This window comes from Oncorhynchus keta, chromosome 14 (genome assembly GCF_023373465.1).
Source record: "Oncorhynchus keta strain PuntledgeMale-10-30-2019 chromosome 14, Oket_V2, whole genome shotgun sequence".
Classification (NCBI taxonomy): Eukaryota; Metazoa; Chordata; class Actinopteri; order Salmoniformes; family Salmonidae; genus Oncorhynchus; species Oncorhynchus keta.
Window position 1 is genome coordinate 31157760 of NC_068434.1, and position 20932 is coordinate 31178691.

General features: G+C 42.1%; 2 protein-coding genes across 3 annotated transcripts in view; both read left to right on the forward strand.

Moving 5' to 3' along the window:
- Positions 1 to 9576, forward strand: part of LOC118393200 (prolactin-releasing peptide receptor-like) — a 377063-nt gene extending 367487 nt beyond the window's left edge. The window contains exon 3 of the transcript XR_008063918.1: positions 9548 to 9576. The gene's annotated coding sequence lies outside the window, so the exon portion shown is untranslated. The remainder of the gene's footprint in view (positions 1 to 9547) is intronic.
- Positions 5011 to 14344, forward strand: LOC118393211 (phytanoyl-CoA hydroxylase-interacting protein-like). Of its 2 annotated transcripts, none has more exons than XM_035785674.2 (5): positions 5011 to 5155; positions 10956 to 11132; positions 12814 to 12988; positions 13141 to 13258; positions 13349 to 14344. In XM_035785674.2, exons 2-5 carry the CDS (start codon positions 10965 to 10967, stop codon positions 13890 to 13892), a joined length of 1005 nt encoding a protein of 334 aa, XP_035641567.1. In that variant the 5' UTR covers positions 5011 to 5155; positions 10956 to 10964; the 3' UTR covers positions 13893 to 14344. The 2 variants fall into 2 exon arrangements, with proteins under 2 accessions (XP_035641567.1, XP_035641568.1); XM_035785675.2 differs by having other exon boundaries at positions 5014 to 5155; positions 10953 to 11132.
- Positions 14345 to 20932: the final 6588 nt, after the last annotated feature.

The window sequence follows — 20932 nt, forward strand, 5'->3', positions numbered from 1 at the left end:
TTTCTTAACACGTATTTTTCTTTAAACCGCATTGTTGGTTAAATGCTTGTAACTAAGCATTTCACTGTTGTATTCGGCGCATGTGGCCACTACAATTTGAATTGATTTGATATATATACAGTATGTTGTGTATGATAGCTGTTAGATATTGGGCTTTGTGGGATGTGCTTTTGCATGTTATTGCTGTAAGATGGAGTGAGCTAGCATGCTCTTATTGTAATGGTCACATTAACTCCCTGCTCATTCAGTTATTTCGTGATCGTGTGAAGTACGATCACATCTGTTACGCTGGTGCCCAGACCAGTCTTCGCTGGACATCTGTTACACCCACTGCCAAGTGGGCTGGGACCCAGCAGAATCTCACTAATACTCCATAATACTAATTCTCCATAATAACATTAATGCCTCCAATAGTAGGTCACTCCTATTAGATTCTATTCAATACAGACAGGGAATCTGAGCATCCTACTATTCTGACAGGTTGAGCGTCCTCCACTCACTGCAGGGCAGCTACTATTGTCAACAGTTGAACTGAGTATACAGACAGTTAATCTGTTAGTCTTCAACATAGGCCTATCTATCTCCACATCAAGTTCAGGAATGTAAACGCTCGCTCCTGTACGTCAACTATCTGGGTGCTTGGAGCCATCTGTAAAAATCTGTTTAAAAAAAAACGATCAACGCTTCTACAGTCGTGGCCAAAAGTTTTGATAATGACACAAATATTAATTTCCACAAAGTCTTCTGCCTCAGTTTGTATGATGACAATTTGCATATACTCCAGAATGTTATGAAAAAAGATAAGATGAATTGCAATTAATTGCAAAGTCCCTCTTTGCCATGCAAATGAACTGAATCCCAAAAAACATTTCCACTGCATTTCAGCCTTGCGACAAAAGGACCAGCTGACATCATGTCAGTGATTCTCTCGTTAACACAGGTGTGAGTGTTGACGAGGACAAGGCTGGAGATCACTCTGTCGTGCTGATTGAGTTCGAATAACAGACTGGAAGCTTCAAAAGGAGGGTGGCGCTTGGAACAATTGTTCTTCCTCTGTCAAATATGGTTACCTGCAAGGAAACACGTGCCGTCATCATTGCGTTGCACAAAAAGGGCTTCACAGGCAAGGATATTGCTGCCAGTAAGATTGCACCTAAATCAACCATTTATCGGACCATGAAGAACTTCAAGGAGAGTGGTTCAATTGTTGTGAAGAATGCTTCAGGGCACCCAAGAAAGTCCAGCAAGCGGCAGGACCGTCTCCTAAAATTGATTCAGCTGCGGGATCGGGGCACCACTAGTGCAGAGTTTGCTCAGGAAAGACAGCAGGCAGGTGTGAGTGCATCTGCACCCACAGTGAGGTGAAGACTTTTGGAGGATGGTCTGGTGTCAAGAAGGGCAGCAAAGAAGCCACTTCTCTCCAGGAAAAACATCAGGGACAGACAGATATTCTGCAAAAGGTACAGGTATTGGACTGCTTAGGACTGGGGTAAAGTCATTTTCTCTGATGAATCCCCTTTTTCCGATTGTTTGGGGCATCCGTAAAAAAGCTTGTCTGGAGAAGACCAGGTGAGCGCTACCGTCAGTCCTATGTCATGCCAACAGTAAAGCATCCTGAGACCATTCGTGTGTGGGGTTGCTTCTCAGCCAAGGGAGTGGGCTCACTCACAATTTTCCTAAAAACACAGCCATGAATAAAGAATGGTACCAAAACATCCTCCGAGAGCAACTTCTCCCAACCATCCAGGAATAGTTTGGTGACGAACAATGCTTTTTCCAGCATGATGGAGCACCTTGCCATAAGGCAAAAGTGATAACTAAGTGGCTCGGGGAACAAAACATCGATATTTTGGGTTCATGGCCAGGAAACTCCCCAGACCTTAATCCTATTGAGAAGTTGTGGTCAATCCTCAAGAGACGGGTGGACAAACAAAAACCCACAAATTCTGACAAACTCCAAGCATTGATTATGCAAGAATGGGCTGCCATCAGTCAGGATGTGGCCCAGAAGTTAATTGACAGCATGCCAGGGCAGATTGCAGAGGTCTTGAAAAAGAAGGGTCAACACTGCAAATATTCACTCTTTGCATCAACTTCATGTAATTGTCAATAAAAGCCTTTGACACTTATTGTAATTATACTTCTGTATTCCATAGTAACATCTGACAAAAATATTTAAAAAACTGAAGCAGCCAACTTTGTGGAAATTAATATTTGTGTCATTCTCAAAACTTTTGGCCACGACTGTACCAATGTAATTGTCAACCAGTCCCCCTACAGTATATCACTCACTTCTGAGCAGTCTTTTTATTTCACATGGGTTAGATCAACAGGATCAGGGTGTGCGCTGGATTACCTCGTGCTGCACCTTTCGTGTTTTGCAGAGAGGTGTGTGTAGCCTACTGTACAATCATCTGGTGAGCCTAATTAAATGGACACAACATGGCTATATACATTTACACTGCCATAGGTCAATATACTATTTATAAACAAACTATTTGTTTTTTATTTGGTGTGTTATTTTTATATTGTTTATGAATTGCATGAAAACATAATAATAGCCTGACAAGCATACTACTAAATTTGCAGTTGGCTTTTCCCAGCTGACAACAAACATTCTCACAACTTTAGAGAACATTCATGTGTCCAGTTTCTTGTGGGTTAAGAGAATATTCCATCAACGTATCACAAAACGTACGCAGAACATATTAACGTTCTAGACACATTTCATGGGAACATTGCGAGAACGTTTATATGTCCAAAGAAAAATTCATTACACATCAGGTCTTATTACTGTTGCCAAGCAAGGCTCTGATTGGTGAACCACTGATCCATTCATAGCTCTTTGTCTGTTGGCAAGGTTAGGGATACACATACAGTGCTTTTAACATAGTTTTTTCAACCTATATACACTGTATTTGAAATAGATGATTACATTGTGTATGTATACAGTAATTATTATTCTGCATATCATCACCTGGGATTTGAACTCACAAATTTCTTGGTTCACTGTACACCGATCTTCCTTCTATGCCACCAAGGCCATATCAGGTATCAGTTAATCTGACTATTCTCATCATTGATTTTATTGACTTATTTCAGTAAATGAAGGGCTTTCTCTATTTGTCTAATGTTGGTGTGGCATATTAAAAGCACTGTGTGTGTGAGTATCCCTAACATTGCCAACAGACAAAAAGAGTTGTGAATGGATCAGTGGATCACCATTCAGGGCCTTGATAAGCTTGACAACATTAACAAGGCATGATGTGTAATGCCATTTTTGGGGAGGAGAGAACGTTTCTTTGGGACCATCAGGTAACGTCCTGACAACTGATACACAGAAATATTCTTGCAACGTTCACATAAAAACTTGTCTAGAACATTAATATCTTATGTTCTGAGAACATGGCAACCATGTTCTGTTTATGTTTGGTGGGACGTTGATGGAATATTCTCCTAACCCTCAGAAAACTGGACACGTTAATGTTCTTGCAATCCCATAAAACACATCTAGAACGTTTATATTGTATATTCTAAGAACACTGTAACCATGTTCTAGATAAGTTCTGCTTGACATTAAAGAAATGTCCTCCTAACTTTAACGCAAAAACATGTACAAAAAATAAACTGGACACTCAAACATTAAGGGAATATTCCAGGTAACGTTTTCTCTCCCTATAATTCTTAGCTGGGATGTAGCTACAAAATGAACAAATAAAATGTTCTTGGCTCAGCTGAATTAGTTGTTAGGTGTCCCTGCTGTCTCCGCCACCTCCATCTTGCCCTTGCATGGCTGCCTGGCATGTCTAATGATGGATGATTGTATTTTAATTACATTTTGATGGAATCAGTGAACTGTGGCTTGCTAGCCCTATAAAAAACTCTGGTGCTAGGTAATAACTCAGGGGGTATCTCTAAAGACAATGCTCCAGCAAACAGAGTATTCAGTCACCAATGCCCTAGAGAGGATGAACAGCTTTTATGAATGTACAACATGCACCAGATCACCTCACCCAAGGCTGTCTACACAGATTTTTCCACATGCCCTTTTGTCCTATGTTGTCTTTATGATTCAATGACCACATGCGTTATTTAAGCCTTAGATTACCAAAATATAGGCCTACGCCTGCAGCAATATGAGTCTTTTCATTTTATTTAATCAAACAATTAGGTTGCTATTTTCACTTACATCAGGACCGACAAACATTTGTTATTGTGCGCAGGCACACATCATCAATAATCATTTGATTTGCAGGCATCCAGTACCAGTCTCTTCCTGTCCCATCGATGGACAAGGGTGGATGTCCTGTGGAGGATGCCCATATGGTGTAGCATATTGTGAGCTACATGCATCCTCAGCAGATCTCCTGAAAGTGTGGCAATGGGAGCATTGGAGTCCTCTGATATCCAGTACGAGTCAGGAGACGCACTCTTTTCACAGCACTTTGATACAGCTACGACCGTACGTGATTTTCGTAGCAGGTTCAGAGAGCATCTTCGCAGCAGGTTAAGAGAGCATTTTCGCTAACCCTAAACCTTTTCCTAACCTTAACCTAATCATCCTAACCTGCTACGTTAATTCCCCTAACCTGCTGCATAAGTTCTCCTAACCTGCTACAAAAAAGTGACTTCCGGTCGTAGCTGTATCGAAGTGACGTGAAAAGAGTGTTTCTCATGAGTCAGTGTAGTAGGATGTAGGATGATTTCTCCGAATGTCAGCTAATACTGTCTGCTACATAATGCTGCTGTCCCATGATTAGGAGCATGCTGGTCAGTGATGTGTAATTTTGTTACCATTTGTCAGCAAGTTCCTCCTAATGTGGGTGAGTAACAATTGCTCAAGCACCTCAGTTACAAATCTCTTGTTTGTGTTCTCAGCATCAGCAGTTGCTCCACTTTAGGCGATGCAGCTGTACAGCAGGCAAGTAAACATCCTCCTCAGAACCCAGCTAGGGGAGGAGGAGAATAGAGAGAGAGGGGGAGCATGTGAGGTAGAGAGAGAGTGAGGTAGAGAAAGGAGACAGAGAGGAAGAGCGAGCACGAGGAGAGAAAGAGCAAGTGAGAGAGAGAGAAGGAAAGAGAGTGAGAGTGTTCATTTCACTTCCTAATCGGTTTTCCTGGGGATCTATCATCGACTGCAGAAGAAAAGAAAGAGGTATGATAGACTAGATTTCTGCCCTTATCTTCTCTGGTTAAGGACCTATTGCACTTTTTGCAAAGACACTTATTCACCACACAGAGGTAAGGCTATATATTTAGTCAGTCTCCTCGTGCATCAAGTGTTCAGAAGTTAAACAACAGCTATTGTTGAGCCACCGTAAGAAGAATTACAGTATGTTTGTTTATATGCTTGAAATGGCATAGTCTATTTTTCCATGCTTATTACCAGGGCATTTGCCAGGTACTGTTTGACACTATGTAGATCCATTGATCCACGGATAATGTGAGTGAGGTTAATACTAGAATGCTTGTTTGAGTTTCTTATTATTGAGGTATAAGGAATCTTCATATTATGCGATAAGGCATATCTTTGAAATGGCTATTTGTCAGGGTTATAATGTCTAGTCAATGAACTCAGCTGTTGTTCCGTTCGCAATGCAGGTGTGATTATCATCAGCCCATTAATGGAGATCTGACTATGACTGCCAGTGTCATTAAGAACCTGCCTGAAATTTGGATTAAACAGTCAATCACAATCACGAACAAGCTCTGAGAGATTACAAGAACCACTGCGTAAATACGATTATTTTTGTTGATAGGATAATGATTACCACACAGTGATTCAGTGTAGAGTAGATCATAGGAGGATACAATTCAATTGAGATCATACATTCCCTCTTCCATATGATCTGATCCAGAGTAGAACGCACGCTCCACTTGCCTCTCCATCGCTTCACTTCCTCAACCTCAGTCAACTGACTGTCACTAATGTATGACACTCCCCCTTAGGATGCATTATCTGATAACCACTGCACTAGTAGAAAAATGTCTCGCAGGCATGGAGCTGCTTTCTGTGCATACACTATTCAGTGTATTTTTATTTAACTAGTTAGGAACAAATTCTTATTTACAATGACGGCCTAGGAACAGTGGGTTAACTGCCTTGTTCAGGAGGCAGAACAACAGATTTCTACCTTGTCAGCTCGGGGATTCGATCCACCAACCTTTCGGTTACTGGCCCAACGCTCTAACCACTACGCTACCTGCCTCCCCTGTATGCAGCAGCATTCATCACAACACTGTCACAGCACAGTGGTAAAAGGGGTCTTTAGCTGTCCCCAAAAGAGAACCCTTTGAAGAACCCTTTTTGGATCCATGTAGAAAGAACCCTTTCCCTGGAGAGTTCTACATGGAACCCAAAAGAGTTCTACCTGGAACCAAAAAGGGTTCTCCAATGGGGACAGTCAAAGAACCCTTTGGAACTCTTTTTTCAGAGTGTAATGTATGTATCAGGGTTCTACATCGATGGAGAATGAGTAATATGCCATTTGCCGTTCCGTCTGTGAACATAACAAAGTGAGCAAAACTGTAAAATGTGGTACTATCAAAGATCAGAGGCCAGAATATGAATTTTCACATTCAATTGCTTTACCCCATAATGCAATTGATCTATGTAAAGCTCAATAGTCTGTTTTCTTCTTACAAATCTAATTAGCTAATTTATGGCCAATTAGATTTGGAGTGGACTCATAGTGCCATGAATTATCTCTCACTGTTTGCATACTGATAAATAATTAAGAGTGCAAGCAGGACTATTTAAACGATGTGGGGAACTTGCGTTTGAACTGTGTTCAGACATATTCAGTCAGAAAGTGGTACAAGCACGACTAGGGAATATGAGGCTTTGATGGTTGTCCTATGAGAATCTCTTTTTGCAATAAATGCTGTGTGTGGAAGGAGAGGGAGAGGAGCAGGCAGCAGCTGGGTAACACAGGAGACCCAGGGAGGGAATGTGCGTGGTGCCACAACCAGCTTCCCCAGCCCCGTGTAAAAGAGATAGCTCAGACATTTCACAGCTCTGCGGCTTTAATGAGCTGCCGTGCTGCAGCATGTCCATCATGAGGTGGACCAGAACATAACACCTCTCCAGGCCACATACAGTGCGCAGATGCAGTACAGCACCACCCATCATGTTCACCCATGTGTGACACAGCCAACCTAACACAAACCACACACTCCGTCTCTCCACCATCCACTCACTGTAACATCCACTCCCACTAATACACAAGCAGCACACAATATAGCAGAGATACTGGCTGTACAACTTACTGTTTATTGCTAGCAGCATACTGCTGAGCATCTTACTGTTACAGCATATGTTATGTGTGTTTGGGCTTGTAATCGGGGAATGGGCCATATGTTATGTGTGTTTGGGCTTATATTTGGGGAATGGGCCATATGTTATGTGTGTTTGGGCTTATATTCGGGGAATGGGCCATATGTTATGTGTGTTTGGGCTTATAATCGGGGAATGGGCCATATGTTATGTGTGTTTGGGCTTAAATTCGGGGAATGGGCCATATGTTATGTGTGTTTGGGCTTATAATTGGGGAATGGGCCATATGTTATGTGTGTTTGGGCTTATAATCGGGGAATGGGCCATATGTTATGTGTGTTTGGGCTTAAATTCAGGGAATGGGCCATATGTTATGTGTGTTTGGGCTTATAATTGGGGAATGGGCCATATGTTATGTGTGTTTGGGTTTATAATCGGGGGAAATGGGACATATGTTATGTGTGTTTGGGTTTATAATCGGGGGAAATGGGACATATGTTATGTGTGTTTGGGTTTATAATCGGGGAATGGGCCATTTGTTGTTGGTGCAAAGCTGTTGGCATTATGAAATGGGAGAAAAATAGTACATGGAAGGTAATGAAGGATGAGAGGGTTATTAAAAAGAGCTATATTATATTATAAGCATTATTGGCACTTTAAAAAAAAATATATATATACAATGATAATTCCTCTCAGGAATGACAGAGAGTAAAAACAGCAAGAGTAGACAAGTTGATGCCTCCCATGCCTGTCTTTCATACTCACAGCGGGTAGGAATGGAGAGGAAGATGCATTTTCCCCCCTGGAAGGCACATCCATGGCATCATCAATTCAGCAAAGGGAAGGTGACAGCTAATCAAACACAATAGGCTGACCTACAGATTACACACAGTCCAGTCTTCAAGGCTATGTGCACCAGCCTGGATCCCCTGGCTGTTATTGGCAAATAAATAAGACCATAGATAACCAACCGTATGGTGTTACGTCTCACTTTTTCTATTTATCCCAACACTTCAGAGGCCATGAAACATTTTGAGATTTTCCCTAAACTGCAGTCTTCCTGCTTACTCAGATTTCATTGTGCTCTGAAGACCATTGGAAATAAATTACATCAAAGGTGATTAACAGAATTTATGAGTCAGATTTCATTTAACTTTCCTTAAGGAAAACTCAATGACTGTAGGACCATTTCCTCAGATTTGCAGATTAGGAAAATTAGGTGATGTGAAGCTAGAGCATATAGTGAACACAGGAGTCAAATCTGCCTGGTTGCCAGGAGACTGCCGTTGGTGGATTATGAAATAAGTCTCAATGCTTTACACTTTCCCAGGTATGAACAGGCACTTGACAAATTGTAACTAATCCAACAGTCGATACAGCCAAGCTGTGTGACATCTTGTTTCATCCATTAGTACTAAAAGTCACAATGGATTTAGAATGATTCAAAAGGAAGGAATTGAGATCGGACATGGGACAATATTGCAATGTAGCTATTTACATTTACATTTACATTTAAGTCATTTAGCAGACGCCAGTCCTGTACCCAAAGGTATTTACTATACAGGTCTATGGCATATCCTCCCCTTGGTGATCAAGAAAAGAAAAAGGCAAAGGTTTTCATTTGGACAAGGTTGTCTAAGTAAGAGAAACCACTGCATTGCCCCTTGTGCCTCCCCTACTGCTGGTCAGGTGTATTCATTTGAATGATAGGTATGATGTGCAATGAATAGATTGTTTTTTAGATCGAAATACCAAATAAATATGGGTGATTTTTAAGGTTTCGGGGAAAGTGCAGTGAATAGTGCCACTTTTTAGGATGTCTAATATAAATTAATGTATTTAAGGTTGTTTGTAATTTTGTTTTACCTTTTAATCATTATGTGTGTTATTGTTTTTACCACTGAGGACCACTTTGGAAACAAGCAATTTTATTAAATATTTTAAGTGATATCCTCTGGGTCCACATTGTACATTTTGTTGTATACAGTGGGGCAAAAAAGTATTTAGTCAGCCACCAATTGTGCAAGTTCTCCCACTTAAAAAGATGAGAGAGGCCTGTAATTTTCATCATAGGTACACATCAACTATGACAGATAAAATTAGAAGAAAAAAAATCCAGAAAATCACATTGTAGAATTTTTAATTCATTTATTTGCAAATTATGGTGGAAAATAAGTATTTGGTCAATAACAAAAGTTTATCTCAATACTTTGTTATATGCAATTTGTTGGCAATGACAGAGGTCAAACGTTTTCTGTAAGTCTTCACAAGGTTTTCACACACTGTTGCTGGTATTTTGGCCCATTCCTCCATGCAGATCTCCTCTAGAGCAGTGATGTTTTGGGGCTGTTGCTGGGCAACACAGACTTTCAACTCCCTCCAAAGATTTTCTATGGGGTTGAGATCTGGAGACTGGCTAGGCCACTCCAGGACCTTGAAATGCTTCTTACGAAGCCACTCCTTCGTTGCCCGGGCGCTGTGTTTGGGATCATTGTCATGCTGAAAGACCCAGCCACGTTTCATCTTCAATGCCCTTGCTGATGGAAGGAGGTTTTCACTCAAAATCTCACGATACATGGCCCCATTCATTCTTTCCTTTACACGGATCAGTCGTCCTGGTCCCTTTGCAGAAAAACAGCCCCAAAGCATGATGTTTCCACCCCCATGCTTCACAGTAGGTATGGTATTCTTTGGATGCAACTCAGCATTCTTTGTCCTCCAAACACGACGAGTTTAGTTTTTACCAAAAAGTTCTATTTTGGTTTCATCTGACCATATGACATTCTCCCAATCTTCTTCTGGATCATCCAAATGCTCTCTAGAAAACTTCAGACGGGCCTAGACATGTACTGGCTTAAGCAGGGGGACACGTCTGGCACTGCAGGATCTGAGTCCCTGGCGGCGTAGTGTGTTACTGATGGTAGGCTTTGTTACTTTGGTCCCAGCTCTCTGTAGGTCATTCACTAGGTCCCCCGTGTGGTTCTGGGATTTTTGCTCACCGTCCTTGTGATCATTTTGACCCCACGGGATGAGATCTTGCATGGAGCCCCAGATCGAGGGAGATTATCAGTGGTCTTGTATGTCTTCCATTTCCTAATAATTGCTCCCACAGTTGATTTCTTCAAACCAAGCTGCTTACCTATTGCATATTCAGTCTTCCCAGCCTGGTGCAGGTCTACAATTTTGTTTCTGGTGTCCTTTGACAGCTCTTTGGTCTTGGCCATAGTGGAGTTTGGAGTGTGACTGTTTGAGGTTGTGGACAGGTGTCTTTAATACTGATAACAAGTTCAAACAGGTGCCATTAATACAGGTAACAAGTGAAGGACAGAGGAGCCTCTTAAAGAAGAAGTTACAGGTCTGTGAGAGCCAGAAATCTTGCTTGTTTGTAGGTGACCAAATACTTATTTTCCACCATAATTTGCTAATAAATTCATTAAAAATCCTACAATGTGATTTTCTGGATTTTCTTTTCTCATTTTGTCTGTCATAGTTGAAGTGTACCTATGATGAAAATGACAGGCCTCTCTCATCTTTTTAAGTGGGATAACTTGCACAATTGGTGGCTGACTAAATACTTTTTTGGCCCACTGTATGTCTGTTACCCAATATAAATTCAATTAAAAAAAATGTTCAAATCTGATCCCATCATATGACCCTCCTTTCTCTTCTTGTTCAGCAGCTAACAACAATGGAGACAGCCCTTTCCACCCCCAATAATATCCAGATATGTGAGGTGACCTGCGATTCCTTCCGCATCGCCTGGGACATGGCCCCTGAGGATACTGCCAGGGCCACACACTTCTTCATAGACCTGAGCCGTAAAGAGAGCAGGGATCCCAACCGCTTCAAACACAGGGTGTGTCTGACAGACTGTCACTGCTTCTCCCCTCATAAACCTCCCCAGGTCCCCCAGGCTTCCCCCTTGACTCAATGACTATTACTCTTTCCACCGATAGTGACTCTGACTCCCGCTGTCTAGATCCATGTTCTTTACTTCTCATCACAGTAGGCTGGGGAGAACGGCTCATAGTGATGGCTGGAATGGAGTGAATGGAATGGTATCAAACACATGGTAACCATGTGTGTGATGTTTTTGTTACCATTCAAGCCATTACTATGTGCCTGTCCTCCCCAATTAAGGTGCCACCAAACCGTTTGTTCTAATCCCTCCATGTCCTGTTCTCCAATAATAGACATTTCACTGCAACGTGATGTAATATGTTTTGATATAACCCAAGATAGCCTAGCATGAGACAGTGTCTATGCAGAACAGTAGATAAAAGCCTGGTAATGAGTGTATCTGACTCTGCAGCAGTTACAACCCAGAGAGCAGTGCCCTTTAAGTCACTTCCAGTGGAGGAGGATGAGAATCTTGTGCTGCAAAATAGCTTTGGGCAAGTGACTCATGGGCACATTCGTTTCCTTTTGAATGGCCAGAAAACGGACAAAGCCTAAAAACTACAGCTCTGTTCTCTTTACTATGAAGTGCGATTTTATTCCAGACCAGTCACTGAACTGATTTTCTGTATACTACCCATTTGTTTCTTCATTTTCTATCTCTCAGCATCATGTTGTGAGTCCAAAAATATAGACCTAGCTAATTGCAATCAGTATTTGAAATACAAGAACGATTGAAATAGAAAATTAAGTGGCCATTTGTTATTTACAATGGGATCCTTCCAAAGAGACTGAAATTATGCACTATAACATTTACTCTTTAGTTATTTAGCAGACACTCTTATCCAGAGTGACTTACAATAGTGAGAGCATACATTTTAATACTTTTTTCGTACTGGTCCCCTGTGAGAATCGAACCCACAACCCTGGCACCATACTCTACCAACTGAGCTACATGGGACTACAACAGATTCAATCTGCTACTAAAACAGATTCAATCTGTTTACTGTTGGAAGGACTTTAGGCTATTACTTGAGGTTAGCTCTTATCGTAATACCCATGAAATAGAAAGTTATGACAGAGGGAGAATTTGAATAATTGAAATGAAAGATGTCATGCTCAGTCATTCCTGATGGGTTTCTGAGCCTTTCTTACATCAACCCATGAGATACTTGAAGATTTGAAGAGATACTTGAATACCTACTTAGGTACAGTTCTCTATTTAATATAATCTTCCAATGCCTTTACAAAAGCCCCTGATTTATGTTGTACAGAGCTGTCCAGGGTTGTGCTGCGCTTGATTGGAAGTATGTTTCTATCACTCGGAAATCAAAGCAACACAAACAAACTTGCACCAGGGTGGTTGCCATGGTTATGTGGGCCCTGTGAGCTTGTTTTAATTAGCTGTGCTTCTTAGAGGCCCTGGCCAAAACAAAGCCACTAATTTGATTAGATATACAGTATCTTAACTAGACCAGTTTGTACCAGAATATGCCAAAGAAATGTATAATCCATGAGTGTGTTTACATAAAACATTTAGACCTACTGCCAATCACATTTATTACCTATGAAACACTCTATTGTAGTAATTCAACTGATGAGTCACTTGAATTAACATGTATCCCTGTTTCACCCATCAGGATGTGCCCACCAAGCTGGTGGCCAAGGCAGTGCCTTTACCCATGGCAGTGAGAGGTCATTGGTTCCTGAGCCCACGGACAGAGTACTGTGTTGCTGTGCAGACTGCAGTGAGACAGGCAGACGGAGAGTACCTGGTGTCTGACTGGAGTCAGGTGGTCGAGTTCTGCACAGGGGGTATGTCATAGAAGTACATCGATTTCTATAGTAGGACATTTACCAATGTAATGCAGGCCTTATGACCTGCTGTAGCGTATTGATTCAATTGAATATGCCTTAAAAGGATTTGAACAAGGAACTTCATAATTGACTGTTTTTGTATGAAACAGATTATGCCATGGACCACCTCAAACAGCTCCTTGGTAAAGCACAGGGTTCTGCTGGAAGACTGCTGCGGTTCTCTGTGTTCTATCGCAACCAGCACCCTGACTACTTCCACTATGTCAGGTCAGTACTATACCATACTCTGTAAATACACACACGTATAGGGATGTACTTGTGAAGTTCAATAACAAAATGTTTCTCCTTTTCTGTTAGAACTGAGTGCGGGGGGCTGATGCGCCCAGCCCTGAAAGACAATAGTGGAAGTCACGGCTCCCCTATCAACAGCAAACTGCAGGGAGTCTTCCTCAGCTGCAACACTGAGTTTGACACAGGTCTTCCTCCAAACGACTCCCCCTACGGCCCCCTGCGTTTTCAGATCCCGGCCGGGAACCTGCTGAATCCCAACACCAATCTTTACTTTGCTGACTTCTACTGTATGTACACAGCCTATCACTATGTGGTGTTGGTACTGGCCCCTTCTGGCTCAGAGGGGGATAACTTCTGCCGTAGTAGTCTCCCACTGCTGGACCTGACTGCCAACCCCTTCCTGACATACATCCCCCCCCAGAGGCAGGGAGAAGACCCCCTGTTCTGCCATGCCAGTGATGTCATCCTGGAGGTGCTCTACACAGAGCCGCTGTATCTGGAGCAGGGCAGTGTGCTGGAGATCAGTGGCCACCACCAGATGAGCCAGACCACGGCCAACGCCAAGAAGGACCCCAGCTGCAAGGTGTGCAACATCAGTGTGGGCCGCTGAGAGAACTGACAGGGTTTAGAGAACAGTGAGGATGTATATCGCCATCGTTGCAACAACAACAACAAAAATAACTTGATAAATGGACTGAGTGATTTAATCCATCTAGTAGTGTAAGGGACAGTAACACAACTGGGGCAGCTCATCTCTTGGAGTATGTGCATGCTGCTTCCCCCATCCCTCCCATCATTTCCTAGATTTGCAAATCTCCATTAGCCTCTGTATTAGCCTCCACTGCTGGACAAAGCTGAGATATACACGTTGTGTTTGTCAAATAACATTACGTAAGATATACATTTCTGTCTTCTCCTTACAGTACCTGTTGGTCATAAGAGGATTCCAAGATGTCTTATACCTAAAAACACAGTCAATTTCATTTCTATTTGAAAACTTTCAAACATGATGTTATTCCGTTAAATCTCATAAGTGAATAATAAAGATTTTATTTGACTGTAGGATGTCATTTGGTATACCAATGCCCTCAATGAATGTGTCATGATTCCTGTGAAAGTCACACAGTAGCTGTGAATCATGTACACAGGGAGCCATTCTCAGTGGTCAGGATGTCCAGTCACAGCTTGCCTCTGTCATCTTTCCTTTTGTCTTTTAGTCGATAAGTAATGATATGTCTCTGGCTGTCGAGATCAATGGAAGCATAATTCAAATAGAAACAATGCCTGCTCCTTATAGTGTCTGATAACAGGCTTTAGTCATGTGGGCACCAGAGAACACAATACTGGGATAAGATTAGCTCACACTCACTCTCCTTTGAGGGATCTACACTGAACAAAAATATACGTAGACACAACATGCAACAATTTCAACGATTTTATTGAGTTACATACAAGAAAATCTGTCAACTGAAATAAATTCATTAGGCCCTAATCTATGGATTTCACATGACTGGGCAGGGGCGCAGCCATGGGCATAGGCCCACCCACTTGGGAGACTGGCCTACCTACTGGGGAGCAAGGCCCAGCCAATCAGAATGAGTTTTTCCCCACAAAAGGGCTTTATTACAGATATAAATATTCCTCACATTTCATCAGCTGTCAGGGTGGCTGGTCTCAAACGATCCCGCAGGTGAAGAAGCTGGATGTGGAGGTCCTGTGCTGGCGTGGTCACACGTGGACTGCAGTTCTGAGGCCGATTGGACGTAATGCCAAATTCTCTAAAATGACTTTGGAGGTGGTTTATGGTAGAGAAATTAACATTTACTTCTCTGGCAACAGCTCTGGTGGACATTCCTGCAGTCAGCATACCAATTGTACACTCCCTGAAAACTTGAGACATCTGTGGCAATGTGTTATGTGACAAAACTGCACATTTTAGAGTGGCCTTTTATTGTCCCCAGCACAAGGTGCACCTGTGTAATAATGAGCACGCTGTTTAATCAGCTTCTTGATATGCCTCACCTGTCAGGTGGATGGATTATCTTGGCAAAGGAGAAATGCTCACTAACAGTGACATAAACTAATTTCTGAGATCTTTTATCTCCCTTCATGAAACATTGGACCAACACTTTACATGTTGCGTTTATATTTTATAATATAATTTTTTCAATTCAGTATTCCATGATGTACTCAGGATATCAAAGATGTCTGGGATATCCTGTCTACAGCAGTCACATGGACACTGAAATTAGCAGTCAGACAACCGTAAGTGTTTATGAGGCACTATTTCTTGGTTAAAACCTGGCAGTTACTCAACACTGCTACTTAACACATGGTCAGAGAGGAAGTGCACTGCACACTGACAGAATTATAGAAGACTGTAGAAAATCTGTGGCTTTCCCTCCAGCCATATTGTAAATATTACAATTAATTTTAGCTTTCGGTGAGCATGTTTGAAACTGAATAACCAGACCCATCTTCAATTTCCTAATGACTATTCTATCCTACTGACTCTTCTTCCAGAATGCAATTTACAGAGCAAGCAGTGCAAGCAATGGAAAATATGAAAAACAGAACAATAGTTTATTTTAGCTGACATTTTAGCATATTACAGTTCACCTCAGATGAACTTAGTGAAGATGAGGGTCGAAGCATAAAATGTTACGGTGAAGTTCAGTGTAGCCTAGTGCAGTCTTTCTGTTGTCCAGATTATGCCCCACAGCGTTATGCCCCACAGCGTTATGCCCCAGGCTTGTCAAAGACAAACATGCTGTAGTTCTGTCCATTGCTATTGTCCCAGAATGGGGGCTGTACTCATCAGGTAGATATAAAACAAAGAATTGAATCTTCTCATTGAGCATGGGCAGGGTGATGTCAAATTCAAAGATGTCTGTGTCAGCTCCACCATAGCGCTCTTTCAGGAAAGCACAGGGCACGTCTTGTTGGCTGTGCTAAGAGTCAAAGGTGATGCGGATTCACACAGCCTTCTGGAAGGTCTGGTTCTTCACACTGCAGTTCCCCAGGAGAACCATGCCCTCCCTCAACCTGGCACGGAAACACTGGAAGTCTGCAGAGGGCTGTGGGAAGCCCAGTCGCAGCCTGCTCTCCTCAATAGATTTGCTGACAGTGCAGCTAGAACCATCCTCTGTCGTGTTGCGCCGCCTCTCTGGGCGTGATGACCGTGGTGGGTACATCCACTCCACCATTTAATAGTATATGTTGGCTGCAGTTAGGGACAAACCTGAAAATCACATGCTTTCTCTTAGCCTTGACCTCATCCTCACCACTCTCATTCAGAGGCACATATCTGTCTGGGGTAAGTGTTGTAGGACTTAGCCTGCTCTGGGAGAGCTTCTCTGGCACGGGGGTTCTGATGCAGGGTCTCAGAGAGGATGCACAGAACAGCTGGCACAGTGGTGGACACTGGCTCCAGCACAGCCTTACGGCCATGTCCAGAGGACCCAACATCTGTAATACCCTTTGAAGGATAAAGATGAAGGTCAATAAGCAAAGAACAATCTTCTACAGCTTACTGATAAATCATATGCATCATGATCATATAACCATTCTTACGTTGTACAGGCCATCATCTGTTGTTTGGGGATATCTTCTGTAGTAAGAAGATCATAAAGGCATAGACTTCAGCTTGAAGGACACTCTTGAAAATAGGGTAAACACTGCATTGAGTCTCAGAGATACATTGCCTAAGACATTGATCTGCATGGACATATCGGTTCTAGTATTTGCTAACATATACAGTATGTCAAGACTACAATGCAATTAGAAAAACTGTTTTATGGAACAGCCTTGGACCTCTATATGGTGAGTTACAACAATACTTGTCTCGCTATCAAAATAACATTTGACCAGTAATTGCAACAATCAACTTAAAAACACTAACTTACAGTTTATTCGAAAAAGTTGAAATCATCCTGTTGTCATCTTTTCCTTCTCTATTTACTGGTGCTGAACTAGTACGCGCCTAGTATCAGTAGTGTCTGCGTTTATATACCTCCTTAATTATCATGATATCTGGTGTATCCCGCCTTCCCTACTCTCCTGACCAATGAAGTTAACCTTACTCATCATTCTTAGCCAATAGTGGTAGCCTACAATTTCTACATGGTAGCACTCTAGGCCTGTCAATAATGGACACGTTTTATTTTGTGTGAGGAGTTACTTAATTTGGTCCTTACTACTATTCATAACACTGGACGTTATATTAACACCAATCACCTTTTCTATTCAGACCTAAATTGGAACAAGTCATAGGAGTCATTACTCAGCCCAAAACCTAACAATAAAAACACATAAAAGCATACAAATACAAAAATGGTCAAGCACAGACTATGAGTCATGAATAAAAGTCAGTCGGTTATGAGGCTGCAGTGAGATATTGATTGTTGCTGATGTGGTGTTGAAGCTCGAGCAGCTTTCAGAAATTCAAACCTTCACTGATATTGTGGAAACAATTCCAATAATCCTGGCCTCTACTCCTGGCCATGGTGATCGACCCATGGTTCCACCAAGACCTGGGCCCAGGTCCAAGCTTTCCTCTGCCAGTGAACTCTCCAGACTAACTCTCCCCCCCCAGTCCCTCCTCCTCTAGGATGCCAGTAGTCAGCAGGGACCTGCAGAGACATATCATGTCACATAACACTTTCCACACCTGATTTTCAGAATATATTTACATGTCAAAGAAAACTAGGTCACCTACAGTTTCTCTGTTCAACAGACAACAATATGTTGACGAGATAATATTGTATGTTTTTCTAATTTACTGCACATTCATAACATACTAGTGTTCTACTATCCACGGGATACTGTTCTAGATCTGTTATTGACTGGGAAACAAAGTATGAATGTAAATGCTATCAGTGGTGAACTACACTGAGTGTACAAAACATTAGGAACACCTGCTCTTTCCATGACATAGACTGAACAGGTAAATCCAGGTGAAAGATATGATCCCTTATTGATGTCACCTGTTGAGTCCACTTCAATCAGTGTAGATGAAGAGGAGGATCAGGTTACAGAAGGATCAGTATGTCTTGATGACATTATTTATCATTCAGAGTGTAAATGGGCAAGACAAAAGGCTTAAGAACTGCAACGCTGCTGGGTTTTTCCACACTGAACAGTTTCCCGTGTGTATCACAAATGGTCCTCCACCCAAAGGTCATCCAGCCAGCTTGACACAACTGTGGGAAGAATTGGAGTCAACAAGCCAGCTTTCGGCACCTTGTAGAGTCCACGCCTCGAAGAATTGAGGCTGTTCTAAGAGAAAAGGGGAGTGCAACTCAATATTAGGATGATGTTTCTAATGTTTTGTACTCTGTGTGTAGTGCAACTACACTGCACTATAAAGATGATTGAATGTTAAAGGAGATGTGTATAGGCTAAACTTTCTCCAATCGTCTATTCCTGGTTCTCCCAATTACATGAAAGAAAAGTGCAATAAGCATGAAAAATATCCTGTGCTAAAATGCCTTATTACCACACAGAAATGCTGGACAACATCCCATTTCTTTGGACAGTACCTGGACTTCGACCCAGTGATGTAGTGGTGCCTGGAGAAGTGAGTATACTAATTAATTTAGTATAAATTAATTTTGCTCTAATTTTGCTAACTCTCTCTCTCAAAGAGTGCAGCGTATAAAGTCAGAACATCTGCTGTCTCAGCCACTGCCTGAAACCCACGGAGTACCACAAGGCTCGATCTTAGGCCCTACGCTCTTCTCAATTTACGTCAACAACATTGCTCAGGCAGTAGGAAGCTCTCTCATCCATTTATATGCAGATGATAGTCTTATACTCAGCTGGCTCCTCCCCAGATGTTGTGTTAAATGACTACAACAAAGCTTTCTTGGTGTCGAACAAGCTTTCTCTGCCCTTAACCCTGTTCTAAACACTTCCAAAACAAAGATCTTGTGGTTCAGTAAGAATAATTAACCCTCTCCCCATCAGTGTGATTACTACCCCTGAGGGTTTAGAGCTTGAGGTAGCCACCTCATGCAAGTACCTGGGAGTATGGCTAGACGGTACACTGTCATTCTATTCATGCTAAGGTTAATCTAGACTTGGTTTCCTCTATTGTAATCGCTCCTCTTTCACCCCAGCTGCCAAACAAACCCTGAATCAGATGACCATCCTACCCATGCTAGATAACGGAAATGTAATTTATAGATCGGCAGGTAAAGGTGCTCTAGAGCAGCTAGATGTTCTTTACCATTTGGCCATCAGATTTGCCACCAATGCTCCTTATAGGACACATCACTGCACTCTATACTCCTCTGTAAATTGGTCATCTCTGTATACCTGACCACAAGTGGGTCTGGGTGTATCAACCAGACCTACTAGTTGATGCTTATTTTTAAGAAGAAAAAAAAACTATTAAGGCATAACTCCCCCCTATCTGAGATGCCTACTGCAGCCCTCATCCTCCACATCAAATCAAATGTATTTGTCACATACACATGGTTAGCAGATGTTAATGCGAGTGTAGTGAAATGCTTGTGCTTCTAGTTCCGACAATGCAGTAATAACCAACGAGTAATCTAACCTAACAATTCCAAAACTACTACCTTATACACACAAGTGTAAAGGGATAAAGAATATGTACATAAAGATATGAATGAGTGATGGTACAGAACAGCATAGGCAAGATGCAGTAGATGGTATCAAGTACAGTATATACATATGAGATGAGTAATGTAGGGTATGTAAACAAAGTGGCATAGTTTAAAGTGGCTAGTGATACATGTATTACATAAAGATGCCGTAGATGATATAGAGTACAGTATATACATATACATATGAGATTAATAATGTAGGGTATGTAAACATTATATTATGTAGCATTGCTTAAAGTGACTAGTGATATATTTGACATACAACACCCATTCTGCCAGTCACATTGTTAAAGGTCCCCAAAGCACACACATCCCTGGGTCGCACCTCTTGAGCGCTACACTGAGGCCTGTACTCTGGAGTGGGATCAATTTGGAGGTCCATCATGGTCTGGGGAGGTGTGTCACAGCATCATTGGACTGAGCTTGTTGTCACTGCAGGCTCAACGCTGTGCGTTAATCTCGATGCTGTGCATTACAGGGAAGACATCCTCCTCCCTCACGTGGTACCCTTGCTGCAGGCTCATCCTGACATGACCCTCCAGCATGGCAATGCCACACTGCTCGTTCTGTGCGTGATTTCCTGCAAGACAGGAATATCAGTTCTGCCATTGCCAGCAAAGAGCCTGCAATCTCAATCCTATTGAGCACATCTGGGACCTGTTGGATCGGAGGGTGAGGGCTAGGGCCATGCCCCCCTAGAAATGTCCAGGGAACCTGCAGGTGCCTTGGTGGAAGTGTGGGGTAACATCTCACAGCAAGAACAGGCAAATCTGGTGCAGTCCATGAGGAGGAGATGCACTGTAGTACTTAATGCAGCTGGTGGCAACACCAGATACTGACTGTTACTTTAGATTTTGAACCCCCCCCCATTTCTTCAGGGACACATTATTCCATTTCTGTTAAGTCACATGTCTGGAACTTGTTCAGTTTGTTTCTCAGTTGTTGAATCTTATGTTCCTACAAATATTTACACGTTAAGTTTGTCGACTGCGTTTATTTTCAGCAATGAGAGGACTTT

Excerpts from the sequence above, each read along its gene's own strand:
- LOC118393211 (XM_035785674.2), top strand. The coding sequence starts at position 10,965 with ATGGAGACAGCCCTTTCCACCCCCAATAATATCCAGATATGTGAGGTG. Across the intron at positions 11,133-12,813 it reads CCAACCGCTTCAAACACAGG|GATGTGCCCACCAAGCTGGT; the intron begins GTGTGTCTGACA and ends TTCACCCATCAG. Across the intron at positions 13,259-13,348 it reads GACTACTTCCACTATGTCAG|AACTGAGTGCGGGGGGCTGA; the intron begins GTCAGTACTATA and ends CTTTTCTGTTAG.